The sequence below is a fragment of the Dryobates pubescens genome, chromosome 29 (genome assembly GCF_014839835.1).
Source record: "Dryobates pubescens isolate bDryPub1 chromosome 29, bDryPub1.pri, whole genome shotgun sequence".
NCBI lineage: Eukaryota > Metazoa > Chordata > Aves > Piciformes > Picidae > Dryobates > Dryobates pubescens.
Window position 1 is genome coordinate 11231711 of NC_071640.1, and position 14211 is coordinate 11245921.

The following is a 14211-nucleotide window of genomic DNA, read 5'->3' on the forward strand; positions in this document are numbered from 1 at the left end:
CAACTAAACCATGCAACACCACCTACTCAACTAAACCATGGCACCAAGCACCCTATCAAGTCTCCTCCTGAATACCTCCAGGGATGGGGACTCCACCACCTCCCTGGGCAGCACATGCCAATGGCCAATCTCTCTCTCTCTGTAGAACTTCTTCCTCACCTCCAGCCTAAACCTTCCCTGGCACAGCTTGAGACTGTGTCCTCTTATTCTGGTGCTGCTTGCCTGGGAGAAGAGACCAACCCCCACCTGGCTACAACCTCCCTTCAGGGAGTTGTAGAGAGCAAGAAGGTCTCCCCTGAGCCTCCTCTTCTCCAGGCTAAGCAACCCCAGCTCCCTCAGCCTCTCCTCCCAGGGCTGTGCTCCAGACCCCTCCCCAGCTTTCTTGCCCTTCTCTGGACACCTTCAAGTCTCTCAATGTCCTTCTTAAACTGAGGAGCCCAGAACTGGACACAGGACTCAAGGTGTGGCCTAAGCAGTGCTGAGCACAGGGCAGAAAGGCTTCCCTGCTCCTGCTGGCCACACTGTTCCTGATGCAGGCCAGGATGCCATTGGCCTTCTTGGCCCCCTGGGCACACTGCTGGCTCATGTTCAGCCTACCAACAACCAGTACCCCCAGGTCCCTCTCTGCCTGGCTGCAGTGAGAATCACAGAATGGTTTGGGTTAAAAGGGTCCTTCAAGATCATCTGGTTCCAACCTCCTCGCAGTGAGCAGGGACCAGACCATGCTGCTAAAAGTCCCATCCAGCCTGGCCTTGAGCTCTTCCAGGGATGGGACATCCACAACTTCTGAGGGCAACCTCCAGTTCTGGAGCCCCTACTACAAGAGGGACACCCCACACATGCTGGAAGGTGTCCAGAGCAGGGCCATGAGGATGAGCAGAGGGCTGGAGCACCTCTCCTATGAGGACAGACTGAAGGAGTTGGGGCTGTTCAGTCTGGAGAAGAGAAGGCTCCAAGGTGGCCTAATTGTGGCCTTCCAGTATCTGAAGGGGTCTACAGGAAGGCTGGGGAGGGACTGCTCAGGATCTCAGGTAGTGATAGGACTAGGGGGAATGGAATGAAGCTGGAGGTGGGGAGATTCAGGCTGGAGGTGAGGAGGAAGTTCTTCCCCATGAGAGTGGTGAAGCCCTGGGATGGGTTGTCCAGGGAGGTGGTTGGGGCCCCGTCCCTGGAGGTGTTTAAGCCCAGGCTGGATGAGGCTCTGGCCAGGCTGATCTAGTGTGGGGTGTCCCTGCCCATGGCAGGGGGGTTGGAACTAGATGATCCTTGTGGTCCCTTCCAACCCTGACTGATACTGTGGTACTATGATAAAGCTGACTAATTAAACCCTCTGTTGGTTTGGCTGCCCCCACACAGCATTCTCCTCACAGCCCAGCAGTTAAGAAATCTTTCCATTACCTAAGCAAGAAAGGTAGCAACCACTGAAGAGAAACCAGACCAGAACTGCATCTGTGTGCTGGTACAAGGATGCTGGCACAGGCCCTGCAGGTCCTGCTTTGGCACAGGACAGCTTTGAAAAGCACCACAGAACTGCCATTCACTCTCACCACCTGAAACACCTCCAGCTTTGACAGAGAAGCTTTTATCTGTTCTCTTAAGGACTTTCATCTCCAGCACAGTACAACCTGTACTCGGCTCTGCTGAGGCTGCTCCTCAAACATTGGGTCCAGTTTTGGGCCCCTCGCTCCAAGAAAAACATTGAGGAGCTGGAGAGTGTTCAGAGAAGGGCAATGAAGCTGGGGAAGGGTCTGGAGAGCAGGGCTGGGGAGAAGCAGCTGAGGGCGCTGGGGGTGTTGAGCCTGAAGAAGAGGAGGCTGAAGGGAGACCTCATTGCTCTCCACAACTCCCTCACAGGAGGTTGCAGTGAGGTGGGGCTTGGGCTCTTCTCCCTAGTCTCAGGTGACAGGATGAGAAGAAATGGCCTGAAGTTGTGCCAGGGGAGGGTTAGGTTGGACATGAGGAAAAATGCCTTTGCTGCAGGAGTGGTCAGGGATTGGCACAGGCTGCCCAGGGAGGTGGTGGAATCTCCGTCCCTGGAGGGGTTCAAGAAACCTGTGGTCATGGCCCCTGTGGCCATGGTGGTGCTGGGTTGATGGCTGGACTGGATGGTCTTAGGGAGCTTTTCCAACCCAAATGATTCAATGATTCTAAGCTTGAAACCAAAGCCAACCAGCCAGGAGGACTAAATTAGCCACCAGTGCAGCTGTCAGGGAGCAACCCCCTTCTCTCTATTGTGCAGAGGGGTAACAAGGACTCTCTCAAACCACTGCCTTTGAAGAGCACAGGGCAGCAGCTCCCAGGGATGTCTGCCTCTACCAACTGGTGAAGGGCATTTTAGCAAGAAACAGCAGGCTGCTGTAAGACAGGGGTGCCAAGCAGGTGACAGTGCCCATAGGGGCTGGCATGGTGCCCCTCTCCCTGCTGCAGAACTGCCTTTCCCTATTGAATTTCAGCACAGCTGCTGGGGATCCTGACCTGGCCTAAGCCTCACCTTGGAGCAAGGAGCCTCTCTTTCTCCAGGCTGAACAACCCCAGATCCCTCAGCTGCTCCTCACAAGCTCTAGACCCCTTTTTATTTATTCTCCTTTGCTTCCCCTGCCTTGAGGAGACAACATCCCCATCAGGACCTGCTTTTCTTGGGAGTTTTCTGCACTTTGTAGATGGTTTAAGACTGCTGAGCAATCCCAGAAGCCTGCAGACCAGCAAGTGCCACCTGCCTGGCCCCAAGAGATGAACACAGAAACACTCTTAGCCCAGGAGCTCCTGCAGAGCAGCCACAGCCCAGGCCAGCACTGCTGGGCACCAACATGGAGAACATCTCATCCACAGCAACACCTGGGTGCACAGACAGCAAGCAGCTCACCCATCCTGGGCTCAGGTATTTAGAGGCAACACTGCTTACAGGCACATCCTGATGAATATTGGCAGAAACACCACCATGAGGAGAGGGTTTCCTCCTCCAGGCTTTGTCTCCCCCCAGTGACACTGGACCCCTACTTTTTGGGCTGAGATACAGATTTCAGGGAGTTTTGCACTGTTTCTTCCAACACTTCACAGTTCCACTGGCCCAGTCCTCTGCAGTGCATAAAAAGACCCCACCACCAGAGCCACACACCTCAAGCTACAGCCTGGTGGTCACCAAGTGGTGAATAGAAACACAACCTGGGATTCCCAGCTCAGCCATCTGCCCCTCCTATCTCAAGAGGTGGTATTCACTCCCTCTGCCATTCTTTATCCCTTCCAGACATGTCTTGATGGTGTCAAGCTGAGAGACTGGAGTTTCTAAGCAGGAGAGGCCTCCTCCAAGCACAGCACTCACACAGCACCCAGCAGCCAGGCACCTTTCAGGCTGCTGCCTGGCCCTGGAATCTTTTGGGCTTTTAGTAGGGCTGAAAATGGATTAGGAAGGAAAGGCAGATTCTTGCAGAAGGTGCAGCTCTTGTGTTAGTGAACACAGGAGGGGAGCAGGAATGAGGCTGTAAGCAACTCTCCTGAGGTCTCTGACCAAAAACCACCTCAACAAGAGACAACATCAATTGAAACTGTCACCTGTTTCAGAGTCAGCTTCGATCCCAGTTCAGGAAGCAACTCCTAAACAGAGGAAAAAGCTAAGGTTACATTGGTGAGGAAACTGGCTGCTTCCTTTCTAAGCCCAACCCACACATGCAGGAAAAGGCTACCAAGCTCCCTTGACAGTCATTGGGTTACAGAAAGGAATTTTTTCAGCCCCAGTGTGTTTCTGCAGGAGCCAGGGGGAGCAGATGCTTACACACACTGCTGGCAACACACACCACCTTCCTCCTCTCCTTCTCCCAGGTCTGCACAAACAGTCTACCAAGAAAAGAACAATGCTCTAACACACAGGAGCAAAGACAATGGCTGTGTCCTGTACCACCAGCTTCTAGGTGATTCCCACAGTTTCCTGGCATCTGGCACCTGCTCTGAGGGTGCTTTTGAAGGGGACAAGGTGGGAAGGTGGAGGTTGGTGCAGGAGGAGTTACTGCAAGGCCATGCTGGAGGAGCCTCTTAGAAGGAGCTCAACAAAGCACTAATCAGGCCAGAAGAATGACAACCAGCAAAGGCCTCTGCTACTCAGAATAAAATAGGATGTCAGTTGGAAAGACAACAGGGGGAAATTAGGTAGTAATTAGCAGGAAGGCTGAACAAAACAGATGGTTTATTGTCTCCCAGAAATGAGATCAGATCTTGGGTTGACATTCAGATGGCTTGAGGGGAGAACATGGGAACAGCCTCTTCTTCCCAGCCCTCTGGGGAGTTTTGCTCCTCTCCCTGTTTTAAGCCCAAGGGAAGTGGGCAGCAGCCTTGAGGGCCAGGGATGCACTTTCTAGGATGGCCCAACAACTGCAGGCTTTGGTTTCTGAAGCTGCCTGTTGCTGTGTGAGCAAAACCCCAGCAGCAGCAGCAGCTCCTGCACACCTTGCAGGCAGTTTCCCAGAGACAAACCTTGAAGCCCTTGCAAGGGGCTGCATAAAAACATTCATTTGCTGTAGCATGAAACGTGACTGAGGGAAGCACTCCCTCCCAGCCCAGCAGTTGTCTTTCAGAAGGGAACTGCCTCTTTCAGTCACTGTGCCCCAAGAAAGCTTTCCCTGAGGAATTTCCCCAAGTGTCTGGGGCTTTGCCTGGCCTCACTGAAGTGCACACCAGGCTGCTGGGGGGAAACTGGGAGGCAGTTTTGGTGGCAAAGCCTTGTTTGGGGAGGAGACAGCCTTGTGTGAGACTGGCAGCAGGTGTTGCAGCTGGGCTTCCCCTGCGGCTACCCAGGCTGGGCTTTGCTGGCTGGGCCTACCCACAGCAGCAGGGGGGAGAGGGAGAGTCAGATGCAAGCAGGGGAAATCAGCAGTTTGGGAGACAAGGTGGGAAATGGTGGGAGGTGTGGTTTGTGCCTGACTGGGCAGGCTGTGTGCCCATGAGCTTTGCAATCCTGACCTGCTCCTTGGACACCCACCTGCTTCCACAGGCACAGCCAAGGGCACCTTTCCCCACCTGGGGCTGGCCAGGGGCCACACATCTCTTCTTTTCCCTCCCTCCCAGCTCTAGACCACAGCAATTCACAGCTTTGAGACCTTCTCATCATACTACTGCTGTGCTGCAACAAGTGGGTGGCAGCTGAGCATCACTGGTCCATAATATGCTGGTAGCTGACAGGGATGCCCAGCACCAACCTTCCAAAGCTGCAGCACCTCTGGGAGCATTCATTTCTGGGTAACCCCCACTGCCAAGCAGGGCTCACACTCCTGTCCTTGACCTGCTGCAGCATACTTTAAGGTCAGTCTCTCTCCACCATTGGACATGAGAGACAGGACATTGGAGAGAGTCCAGTAGAGGCTACAAAGATGCTGAGGGGCCTGAAGCATCTCTGTGAGGAGGAAAGGCTGAGAGCCCTGGGGCTGGAGAAGAGCAGCCCCAGAGGGGATCTGATCAATGCTCAGCAAGAGCTAAAGGGTGGGGGGCAAGAGGACAAGGCCAGACTCTTCTTCAGTGGTTCCCAGTGGCAGGAGAAGGGACAACAGAACAAATTAGAACCCAGGAGGCTTCATCTGAGCATAAGAAGAAACTTCTTTCATGTGAGGGTGCTGGAGCCCTGGCACAGGCAGCTCAAGGAGGTTGTGGCTCTCTGGAGAGATACTAAACCCTCCTAACCACTGTGATCCTGAGCAAGCTGCTGTGGGTGCCCTGCTTTAGCAGGGAGGTTGGACTGGATGATCTCCAGAGGTCCCTTGCAGCCCCCCCAGTTCTGTGACACAAGGAGGATGTGGTTCATTGGAGCTAAACATCAGTGTCACAGGGATGGAGACTAAAGGTATGGAGGGGAGTTCCAGTAGCTATTCCCTGCCTTTGGCAAAAGAACCCCAAATTAACCAGGAGAACCAAACTCAGGCAATGCCAAAGACAGGCCCATTTCTGTTGACTCCACTATAACAGGAAGGCACCAGATGACTTCACATCTCCTTTTGCCTCCTAGAACAAGAGGCAGAACTCTGTTTCACTAAGTGATGGTAAATTCACCCCTTGGGACTCTGGGGGGAAGATTCCTGAATGAGCTGCTACACCACCAGCAACACAGAGAGAGAGAAATCATCATCTGCTGTACTACTCTAAGGACAGGGCAAAGCAATCAAGCTCTCCAAGATATCAGCTTCTTGAGAGCTTCCAAGCTTAGGAGAAGGCTCAAGTTAACATGCTCTGCTTAATTTCCTTTGGGTCAAACTTCTAAGAAATCCAATTTGTTTCCCAGGCTGCTCTGGATTTCAGCAGACAGCTGATGAGCAACCCAGCCAAGAGAGAAAGGCTGCCTAGTGCCTCCCATGGAACTGTTGGAAAAGATAATTGATCAATTACAGAGAATCATAGAATCATGGAATGGAAGGGGCTGGAAGGGACCTCTCGAGATCGAGTCCAAATCCACTGCCAAAGCAGGATCACCCAGGGCAGGTCACACAGGAACACAGCCAGGCAGGTCCTGAAAGTCTCCAGAGAAGCAGACTCCACAACCTCTCTGGACAGCCTGCTCCAGGCCTCCAGCACCCTGACAGCAAAGAAGTTTCCTCTCATGTTGAGGTGGAACTTCCTGAGTTCCCACTTGTCCCTGCTGTTCCTTGTCCTGTCACTGGGCACCACCAAAAAGAGCCTGGCCCCTTCATCCTGGCACCCACCCCTCAGATTATTTATAGACACTGATCAGATGCCCTCTCAGCCTTCTCCTCTCCAGACTGAACAGCCCCAGGGCTCTCAGCCTTTCACCCTCAATCCCCCTTGCAGCCTCCACTGGGCTCTCTCCAGCAGATGAACGGGGGACCCCCGAACTGGACACGGTCTCTAGAAACACACTGGGGATGAGAGCTGACAACAGCCATGTGACTCTTGCCTGCCACCTCTGCCTCTCTGTGGGGAAAGAACAAAGGGGATAAAACCATCTACATAAAGCAAACCAATGCCCTCAGCAGGACACTTCCCAGTGCCGCCTGGCCCGCGCAGGAGGGGGTCCCTGTCACACCCTCAAGGAAAGCCAAGAGCAAGTGCAGCAGCAGCAGCAGGAGGCACAGTGACTGCTGGCCATATACATTACCAGGCTGGGGGTGGGTTTAGGCATTGTCTTCCGTGCTCTGTGGACCTTGACTTCAGTGTTAGCAGCGAGGGCTTTCTTAGCATCCATGTCCTTACTGCCCTCCCCGAGCTTGCTCGGCACGGTGGCCTGCAGCTGAGAGAAGGAGCCCACAGTCCTGCCTTTGCTCGCTCCTCCCGGCAGGGTTTTTGCAGCGTGGCCAGTGAGAGAAGCAAAGGTGCTGGTAGTCCTTAGGGGCTGCTCCTGTGCCATCTGCTTGGTTAGGATATATCCATTGCTGCCCGTCAGGGCGCTCTGGGGGAAGTCATTAGCCTTCAGGTGGTTCTGCTTGCCGGCCTCGCCGTCCCGCTCCGAGATGCCGTTCTCTGCTATCCTGTTCAACTTGCTGCCAGAGTCCTGCTGGCTCACTTTTGTGTTGTCCTGAGTGGTTTTAGCTGGGTTTGGGTGGCCACCAGCCTCGCTGTGCTCGCAGGAGCCGTTGGTTTCGCCGTCCACTGCCATTTTTGGTTCCCCTGCTTGCTTTTCCGTAGCGCTTTCATCTGCAGCCATGGCATTAAACCCTGGGGAGAGAGGGAGGGTGAGGAGGAAGAGAGGAGAAAGGGAAGGGTCACAAGTGGCCATAAAACTCAGGGGGCAGCTCCTTAAGAGTGTCCAACAAGGAGCAGACCTCCCCTCCAGTGACCTGCTTGCTGAGAAGGTGTCTCCATCCCTCCACCCAGCCTGCTCACCCACCTGCCCGGCCTGCCTGGATCCTCAGCTGGTGACAAGTGGGACGGGTGGCTCAGCTGAAAGCAGCACGCTGCAGATGTGGCCATTTGTTCCCAAAGAGGGACTTTCCCAGGCAAATATTATCTCTAGCTCCTCCAGTAACTACATTTATTGGACCATATGTCAGTGCTTCCCATGGCAAACAAAATCCTGCCCCATCTTGCATTCAGCTCTCTGGCAATGCCCTGAGCAGTGCCAGACTGACACAACAAGCGCTTGCCGCAAGGGCTGGCCAGGAGAGCTCTCGTGGCACAGACACAGCTCAGCAGCCAAAGGTCTGCATCAGGGCTCTGCCACTACATGAAACGTGGCAAGCAACATCACCCTGGCAATCCCAGCTCTCCTGGCAAGGGTGTCCAGTGGAGACTGGCTCTCCTGCCAGGTTGAAGCAGCACAGGAGCAGGATTCAGAGTGCCAGGCCTGAGCCAACCCAAGGGTGAAGCTTGGTACACACAATTCTAGACTTCAAATGATGACATGGTTCAAATCAGCAAGATTTTGGCAGACTGGGTAAAAGCTCACACAGGCAGAAACAGGAATGTCCAGGTAAAAAGGGCCTGCAAGAAAGCTGGGGAGGGGCTTTTTACAAGAGCTTGTAGTGACAGGACGAGAGGGAATGGATTGAAGCTGGAGGAGGGGAGACAAAGACTGGAGGTTAGGAAGAAATTCTTCACAGTGAAGGTGGAGAGACACTGGAACAGGTTCTCCAGGGAGGCTGTGGATGTCCTCTCCCTGGAGGTGTTCCAGACCAGGCTGGATGAGGCCTTGAGCAACCTGGGCTAGTGGGAGGTGTCCCTGACTGTGCCAGGGGGTTTGGAACTGGATGATCTTTAAGGTCCCTTCCAACACAAAGCATTCTGTGAATCCAGGCAGGAGCCTTTTCTCGTCCCTTCCATGCATTTCCATGGTCCCCCTTCCAGGAATGGATCCCATCAGGCATTTCAGACCCTGTTCTTGCAGAAGGGTTTGAGACACAACAAACTAGCAGCTCCCCAGGCAACCAGGAGTGACAACAACTCACTGGAGTGATCGCTACAATGATTAGCTCAACCTGCTGGTAGGGATTCTCTGGATTTCTTATCTTCCAGGGGCCAGACAGCTATGAAAAGCATCACCACCCCAAGTGGGCTGTCAGAGCAGGCAGCACTGACTCACAACCAGCTCCAATCAAAGCAGTTTTCACCTGCAGTGCTCAGGAGGGCCCAGAGTCAAACTGGAGGACGACTTTGCAAGCCAGCCCAGCATGCTGGGTACATCTTATTTCACAGAATCATTTTGGTTGGAAGAAACCTCTAAGATCACCCAGTCCAAACATCAACCTAACACCACCATGGCCATTAAACCATGGCCCAAAGTCCCATGGCCACAGGTTTCTTGAACACCTCCAGGGCTGGGGAGTCCACCACCTCCCTGGGCAGCCTGTTCCAATGCCTGACCTCTCTTGCAAGAAAGAAAGTGCAACCTGGACTAGTGGGAGGTATCCCTTCCAGTGCCAGGGGGACTGGAACTGGATGACCTTGAAGGTCCCTTCCAACCCAACCCATTCTGTGAATCTGTGAATTGAAGCCAGCCTTGCTTGGGCTCTGCCTAGATGGGTGTCAAAGACCTGCTGTGCTCAACCTGCCCCAGCCTAGTCCTACCTGTAACTTACAACGAGGACAATCCTAGTCCTGCTCCTTACCTCCAACTGAAAGCCACAAATGCTTGGCACAAAGCAGCTTACTGGAAAGTGTCCTCAGACCCTGGTGACGAGCAGGAACTCTTCCATGGGGCTCAGCTCTGACCACTTCTCCAGGTGAGACACCTGCACTAAGTGGTCTATCCCCCCAAACCCAGACAACCCAACCTGTGATTGCCTCCTACACAGACTCTGCTGGCTCAGAGACTCCAAGAAGAGTTCCAAAGCCTCTTAAAAAAAGCTCACCAGTGCTTACTGGAGGGCATGCTGAGGGGCCCCACCTCCAGCAGGCAGTAACTGAGCAGCTCTCCAAGCACAATTGAAAGTCATCACCTCCATCTGCTGCCCTCTCACACCACCCACCCAGACCACTTTCTGTGTACTGAAAGGTCTGATAAGAGGCCCAAGGGTTTGTTTTGGATGGCAACAACTCTGGGAGAGAAGGTAAAGAGCTGAGTTTTTTTCATTGGTCTTTAACTATTTGTAAAGCCCTGGGCAGAGGCAGCCAAGAGCTGTGCCTTGACTCTTTCAATCCTTGTTTCTCTTTCTGCATTTGGTGTTTAAAAGACACTGCTGTGGTCAGTTAAACAATGGTTTCAGCAGTCAGTGCCAGAAAAAAAGACCAAAACTGAGCTCCCTAAGCACAGATGGAGGTTTCCAGTGCTCAGCACTAAGCACCTGGCCAAGTGAAGCCTTCAATATTTTCAGTAGTTTTGAGGTTTTGTTGATTTAAGTACTGCTCACTCCCCCCAGAGCCACCAAATAACTTCAGGGGGGGACTATCAGATAAGCTGAATAGGCAGAGGGCAAGCATTGCTCTACCTGCCATGAAGGCAACCAAGGGGGTGGGTGGGGGGTGGGGAAAGCCCAACAGGTAAATGAGAGCAGTGCCCTAGGGGAAATAATAACTGCATCCCTCCAGCAAGTGTCTTGGACTTCATGAAAAATCCATGAGGCTAAAATTGAAGTCCCACACAGAGTTTCCTACACACAACCATCCTTATTGAGTGTGGGAAATGCAATCTGATTGACTGCAGAGGTGTCACCAAACCCCTACAAACAGGCACCAGACATCCAAATCTGTGTGACTAGAGGTGTGACAAAAGAGAGCTAGGAAATGTCACAGTTCTCACAGTATCACACAGTATCACTAAGGTTGGAAAAGACCTCAAAGATCAGCAAGTCCAACCTGTCTCCACAGACCTCATGACTAGACCACGGCACCAAGTGCCACATCCAATCCCCTCTTCAACACCTCCAGGGATGGGGACTCCACCACCTCCCTGGGCAGCACATCCCAATGGCCAACAACTCTCTCTGGGAAGAACTTTCTCCTCACCTCCAGCCTAAACCTCCCCTGGTGCAGCTTGAGACTGTGTCCTCTTGTTCTGCTGCTGCTTGCCTGGGAGAAGAGACCAACCCCCACCTGGCTACAACCTCCTTTCAGGTAGTTGTAGAGAGCAATGAGGTCTCCCCTGAGCCTCCTCTTCTCCAGGCTAAGCAACCCCAGCTCCCTCAGCCTCTCCTCACAGGGCTGTGCTCCAGACCCCTCCCCAGCCTCATTGCCCTTCTCTGGACACCTTCAAGTCTCTCAATGTTCTTCTTAAACTGAGGGGCCCAGAACTGGACACAGGACTCAAGGTGTGGCCTAAGCAGTGCTGAGCACAGGGCACAAAGACTTCCCTGCTCCTGCTGGCCACACTCTTCCTGGTGCAGGCCAGGATGCCATTGGCCTTCTTGGCCACCTGGGCACACTGCTGGCTCCTGTTCAGCTGCTGTCAATCAGCACCCCCAGGTTCCTCTCTGTTTGGGAGCTCTCAGCCACTCTGACCCCAGCCTGTAGCTCTGCCTGGGGTTGTTGTGGCCAAAGTGCAGCACCTGGCACTTGGACTTGTTGAATGTCATTGTCCCTGAAGCTGCAGAGAGCTGGAGAAGCCGCCAGCAGCTCTCGGGGTTATGGCTGTAACAGGATTATGCACCCACCCTGCCCTGCACAAATGACAGCACATGCTGCTGCAGGGCAGGGTGAGGCCCTACAGCCCCCAGCTCCAGCCCTGACCATGGCTGCTGAAATGCATCGAGGAGCATCCCAGAGCAGTGCCTAACAGACTGCCGTGATGGCAGCTGCCAGCACGCAGCTCAGCGGCTGGCAAGAGACAGCAGAGGCCAAGGACTGAGCAGGAAGAGAGGCTGTGTCCCTCCCCAGCCTCCACCAGGACTGAGATACCATGGGAAGGCTGTCCTGAGCTGCTGAGCTCAGGAAAGCTCTTCCTCCTGCTCCCTTTTCTGGCAGCACTCAAATAAATTCATAAACAGAATCATAGAACCCTTCAAAGGCATCAAGTGCAACCATTAACCTAAGGCTGCTTCTAAACCATGCCCCTCAGCACCACATCTACATGGCTTCGAAACACCTCCCTGCAACCACTGCCCTGGACAGCCTGCTCCAAGGCTTGACAACCCTTCTGGGGAAGGAATCTGTGCTCAGGTCCAACCTAAACCTCCCCTGGTGCAACTTGAGGCTGGTTCCTCTCATCCTGTGACTTGTTCCTTGGGAGAGGAGACCAACCCTCACCTGGCTCCAACCTTCTTTCAGGGAGTTACAGGGAGACAGAAGATCTCCTCTCAGCCTCCTTTTGTCTAGGCTGGACAACCCCAGCTCCCTGAGCTGCTCCTCAGAAGTTGCTCCTTCAATTCATTGGCAGAAAAGCACAATTCCCCAGGACCCCTGCCCAGGACCAAGCAGACCCCCTGCAGCAGTTTTGACTTCCAAGTCTACTTCTCAATACTGAACACTGAATTAGAATTCCCACGAAGAGAAGAGTCTTAAGAAGGAGGAAAGAAACCAAGGCAGACAGTTTCAGGACACCTCATCTAATTTTAGGTGTCTAAAAAGCCTACCTGTGGGGTGCCCCTAAGGCACCTTTGTAAGCAACAGAGTGATGACAGCTCAGAAAGCACAGCCTGACTCCAGCCATCTACCTGTCTTTGGATAAAGCAGACACCCCATGGACATGCCAAATGCAAGCAGAAAGGAGCTGCACTAGTTCAGAATTAGAATATCAACTTTAAAACCCCCATAAATTAGCCCCAAAAAATGAAGAGCATTAAGTGTTTCAGGCCCAAGTTTCTCTCTGGGGTGACACAGTGATGGTCTCTCCTTCCCCCCACCCCAAAGGTGAGTGATATCCATCCAAGAGTCTGCCCTGTGTTTCCAAAACACAAATATCACTCCTCCCAGGGCCCTGGAGCACTGTCACCCTGCAGCAGTGTCACTGCTTCCCACCTCCTATCAGACACCCAAGAGCCAAAACAAGACATGAAAAGTAGAGAAGGTTGAAGAACAACAACTGCTGTGAAAGCTCAGTGCTGAGGCTACACCAGGCACACAATGGGATTCAGCAGCTCACCAGTGGGCTGCCTGTGAACACCAGCAGTGACTCAAAGCACTTGAATGTCCTGAGTGAGATGAATGCATTCCTTTCCCATGGGATTGACAGAAGTCTTGAGAAGGACCTGGAGGTGTCAGTTGATGGAAAACTCCCCAGGAACCAGCAATGGCCACTGGCAGCCCAGCAGGCAGATGTGTGCTGGGCTGCATCCAAAGCAGGGAGAGCAGCAGCACAGGGAGGGGATTCTGCCCCTCTGCTCTGCTCAGACCCTACCTGCAGTGCTGGGGCAGCTCTGGTGGAGAGAGTTCAGAGGAGGCCACAAAAATGACCAAAGGGCTGGAGAACCTCCCCTGTGGGGACAGGCTGAGAGAGTTGGGGCTGTTCAGCCTGGAGAAGAAAAGGCACTGGGGAGACCTTAGAGCAGCCTTCCAGTACCTGAAGGGGGCTACAGGAGAGCTGCAAAGGGTCTTTTTCATAAGGGCTGGGAGTGACAGGACAAGGGGCAATGGCTTTGAGCTGGAAGAGGGGAGATTTACACTGGAGATTAGGAAGAAATTCTTTCCAGTGAGGGTGGTGAGACACTGAACAGGTTGCCCAGGGAGGCTGTAGCTTCCCCCTCCCTGGAGGTGTTCAAGTTCAGGTTGGATGAGGATGATCAACCTGGGCTGGTGGGAGGTGTCCCTGCCAGTGCCAGGGGGGTTGGACCTGGATCATCTTTGAGGTCCCTTCCAACCCAAACTATTCTGTTATTCTATGAATAAGTCTCAGAAATGCCAAGGCTAATGGAGAACTTCACTTCCAACCTCCCTTCCTCCTGCTGCTTTAGTGGAACTTTCCACCTCTGGGGCTGGGCAATCAGGAAAAGGAGCTGTTTGCTTTCAAAGGTCAAGTGAGATGGAGCCCAGAGTTAGGAGCCCTAAATGTGAGGGGAATTGAAATCACTTGCACCTCCTGCAGAGAAACCACTTCTTAATTGGTTTCTCTCCAAGTCAGACTAAAGACAACAGGGCCTACAAACATGTCCACTCCTCTTCTCCATCTCCCAGCCCCTTTTCCCTTGTCATCAAAGGGAAAGATGGTCCTAAACTCACCCCCATGTGTAAAACTGAGCTGGAACATTTCCCCATGGACAACAAACCCCAGCCTCATCCACAGCCTGCTCTCTGTCTGTACCAAGCAGTTCTACAGGAGAGGACAGCGAGTGACTTCCTCTGGGCTTCACCCAGGCTGGGATTCAGGCCCAGAACTGGCAATGAAAATGCTGAGAGCACACAAAGATCTTGGTG

The 14211-nt window shown here is 53.3% G+C and overlaps 1 protein-coding gene across 7 annotated transcripts in view; it reads right to left on the reverse strand.

Annotated features, from left to right (window-relative positions):
* The window catches only part of EHMT1 (euchromatic histone lysine methyltransferase 1), a 62381-nt gene extending 54734 nt beyond the window's left edge, over positions 1-7647 (reverse strand). For 3 of the 7 annotated variants that reach the window (XM_054174295.1, XM_054174294.1, XM_054174290.1), the window contains exons 1-2: positions 7091-7643; positions 3550-3591 (exon numbers count right to left, since the gene is read on the reverse strand). In XM_054174295.1, coding sequence (XP_054030270.1) covers positions 3550-3591; positions 7091-7636 — 588 coding nt within the window. In that variant the 5' untranslated portion in view covers positions 7637-7643. Of the gene's footprint in view, positions 1-3549; positions 3592-7090 lie in introns of all 7 variants that reach the window. The other 4 variants (XM_054174293.1, XM_054174291.1, XM_054174296.1 and 1 more) reach the window with 3 other exon arrangements.
* Between the last annotated feature and the right edge of the window lie 6564 nt (positions 7648-14211).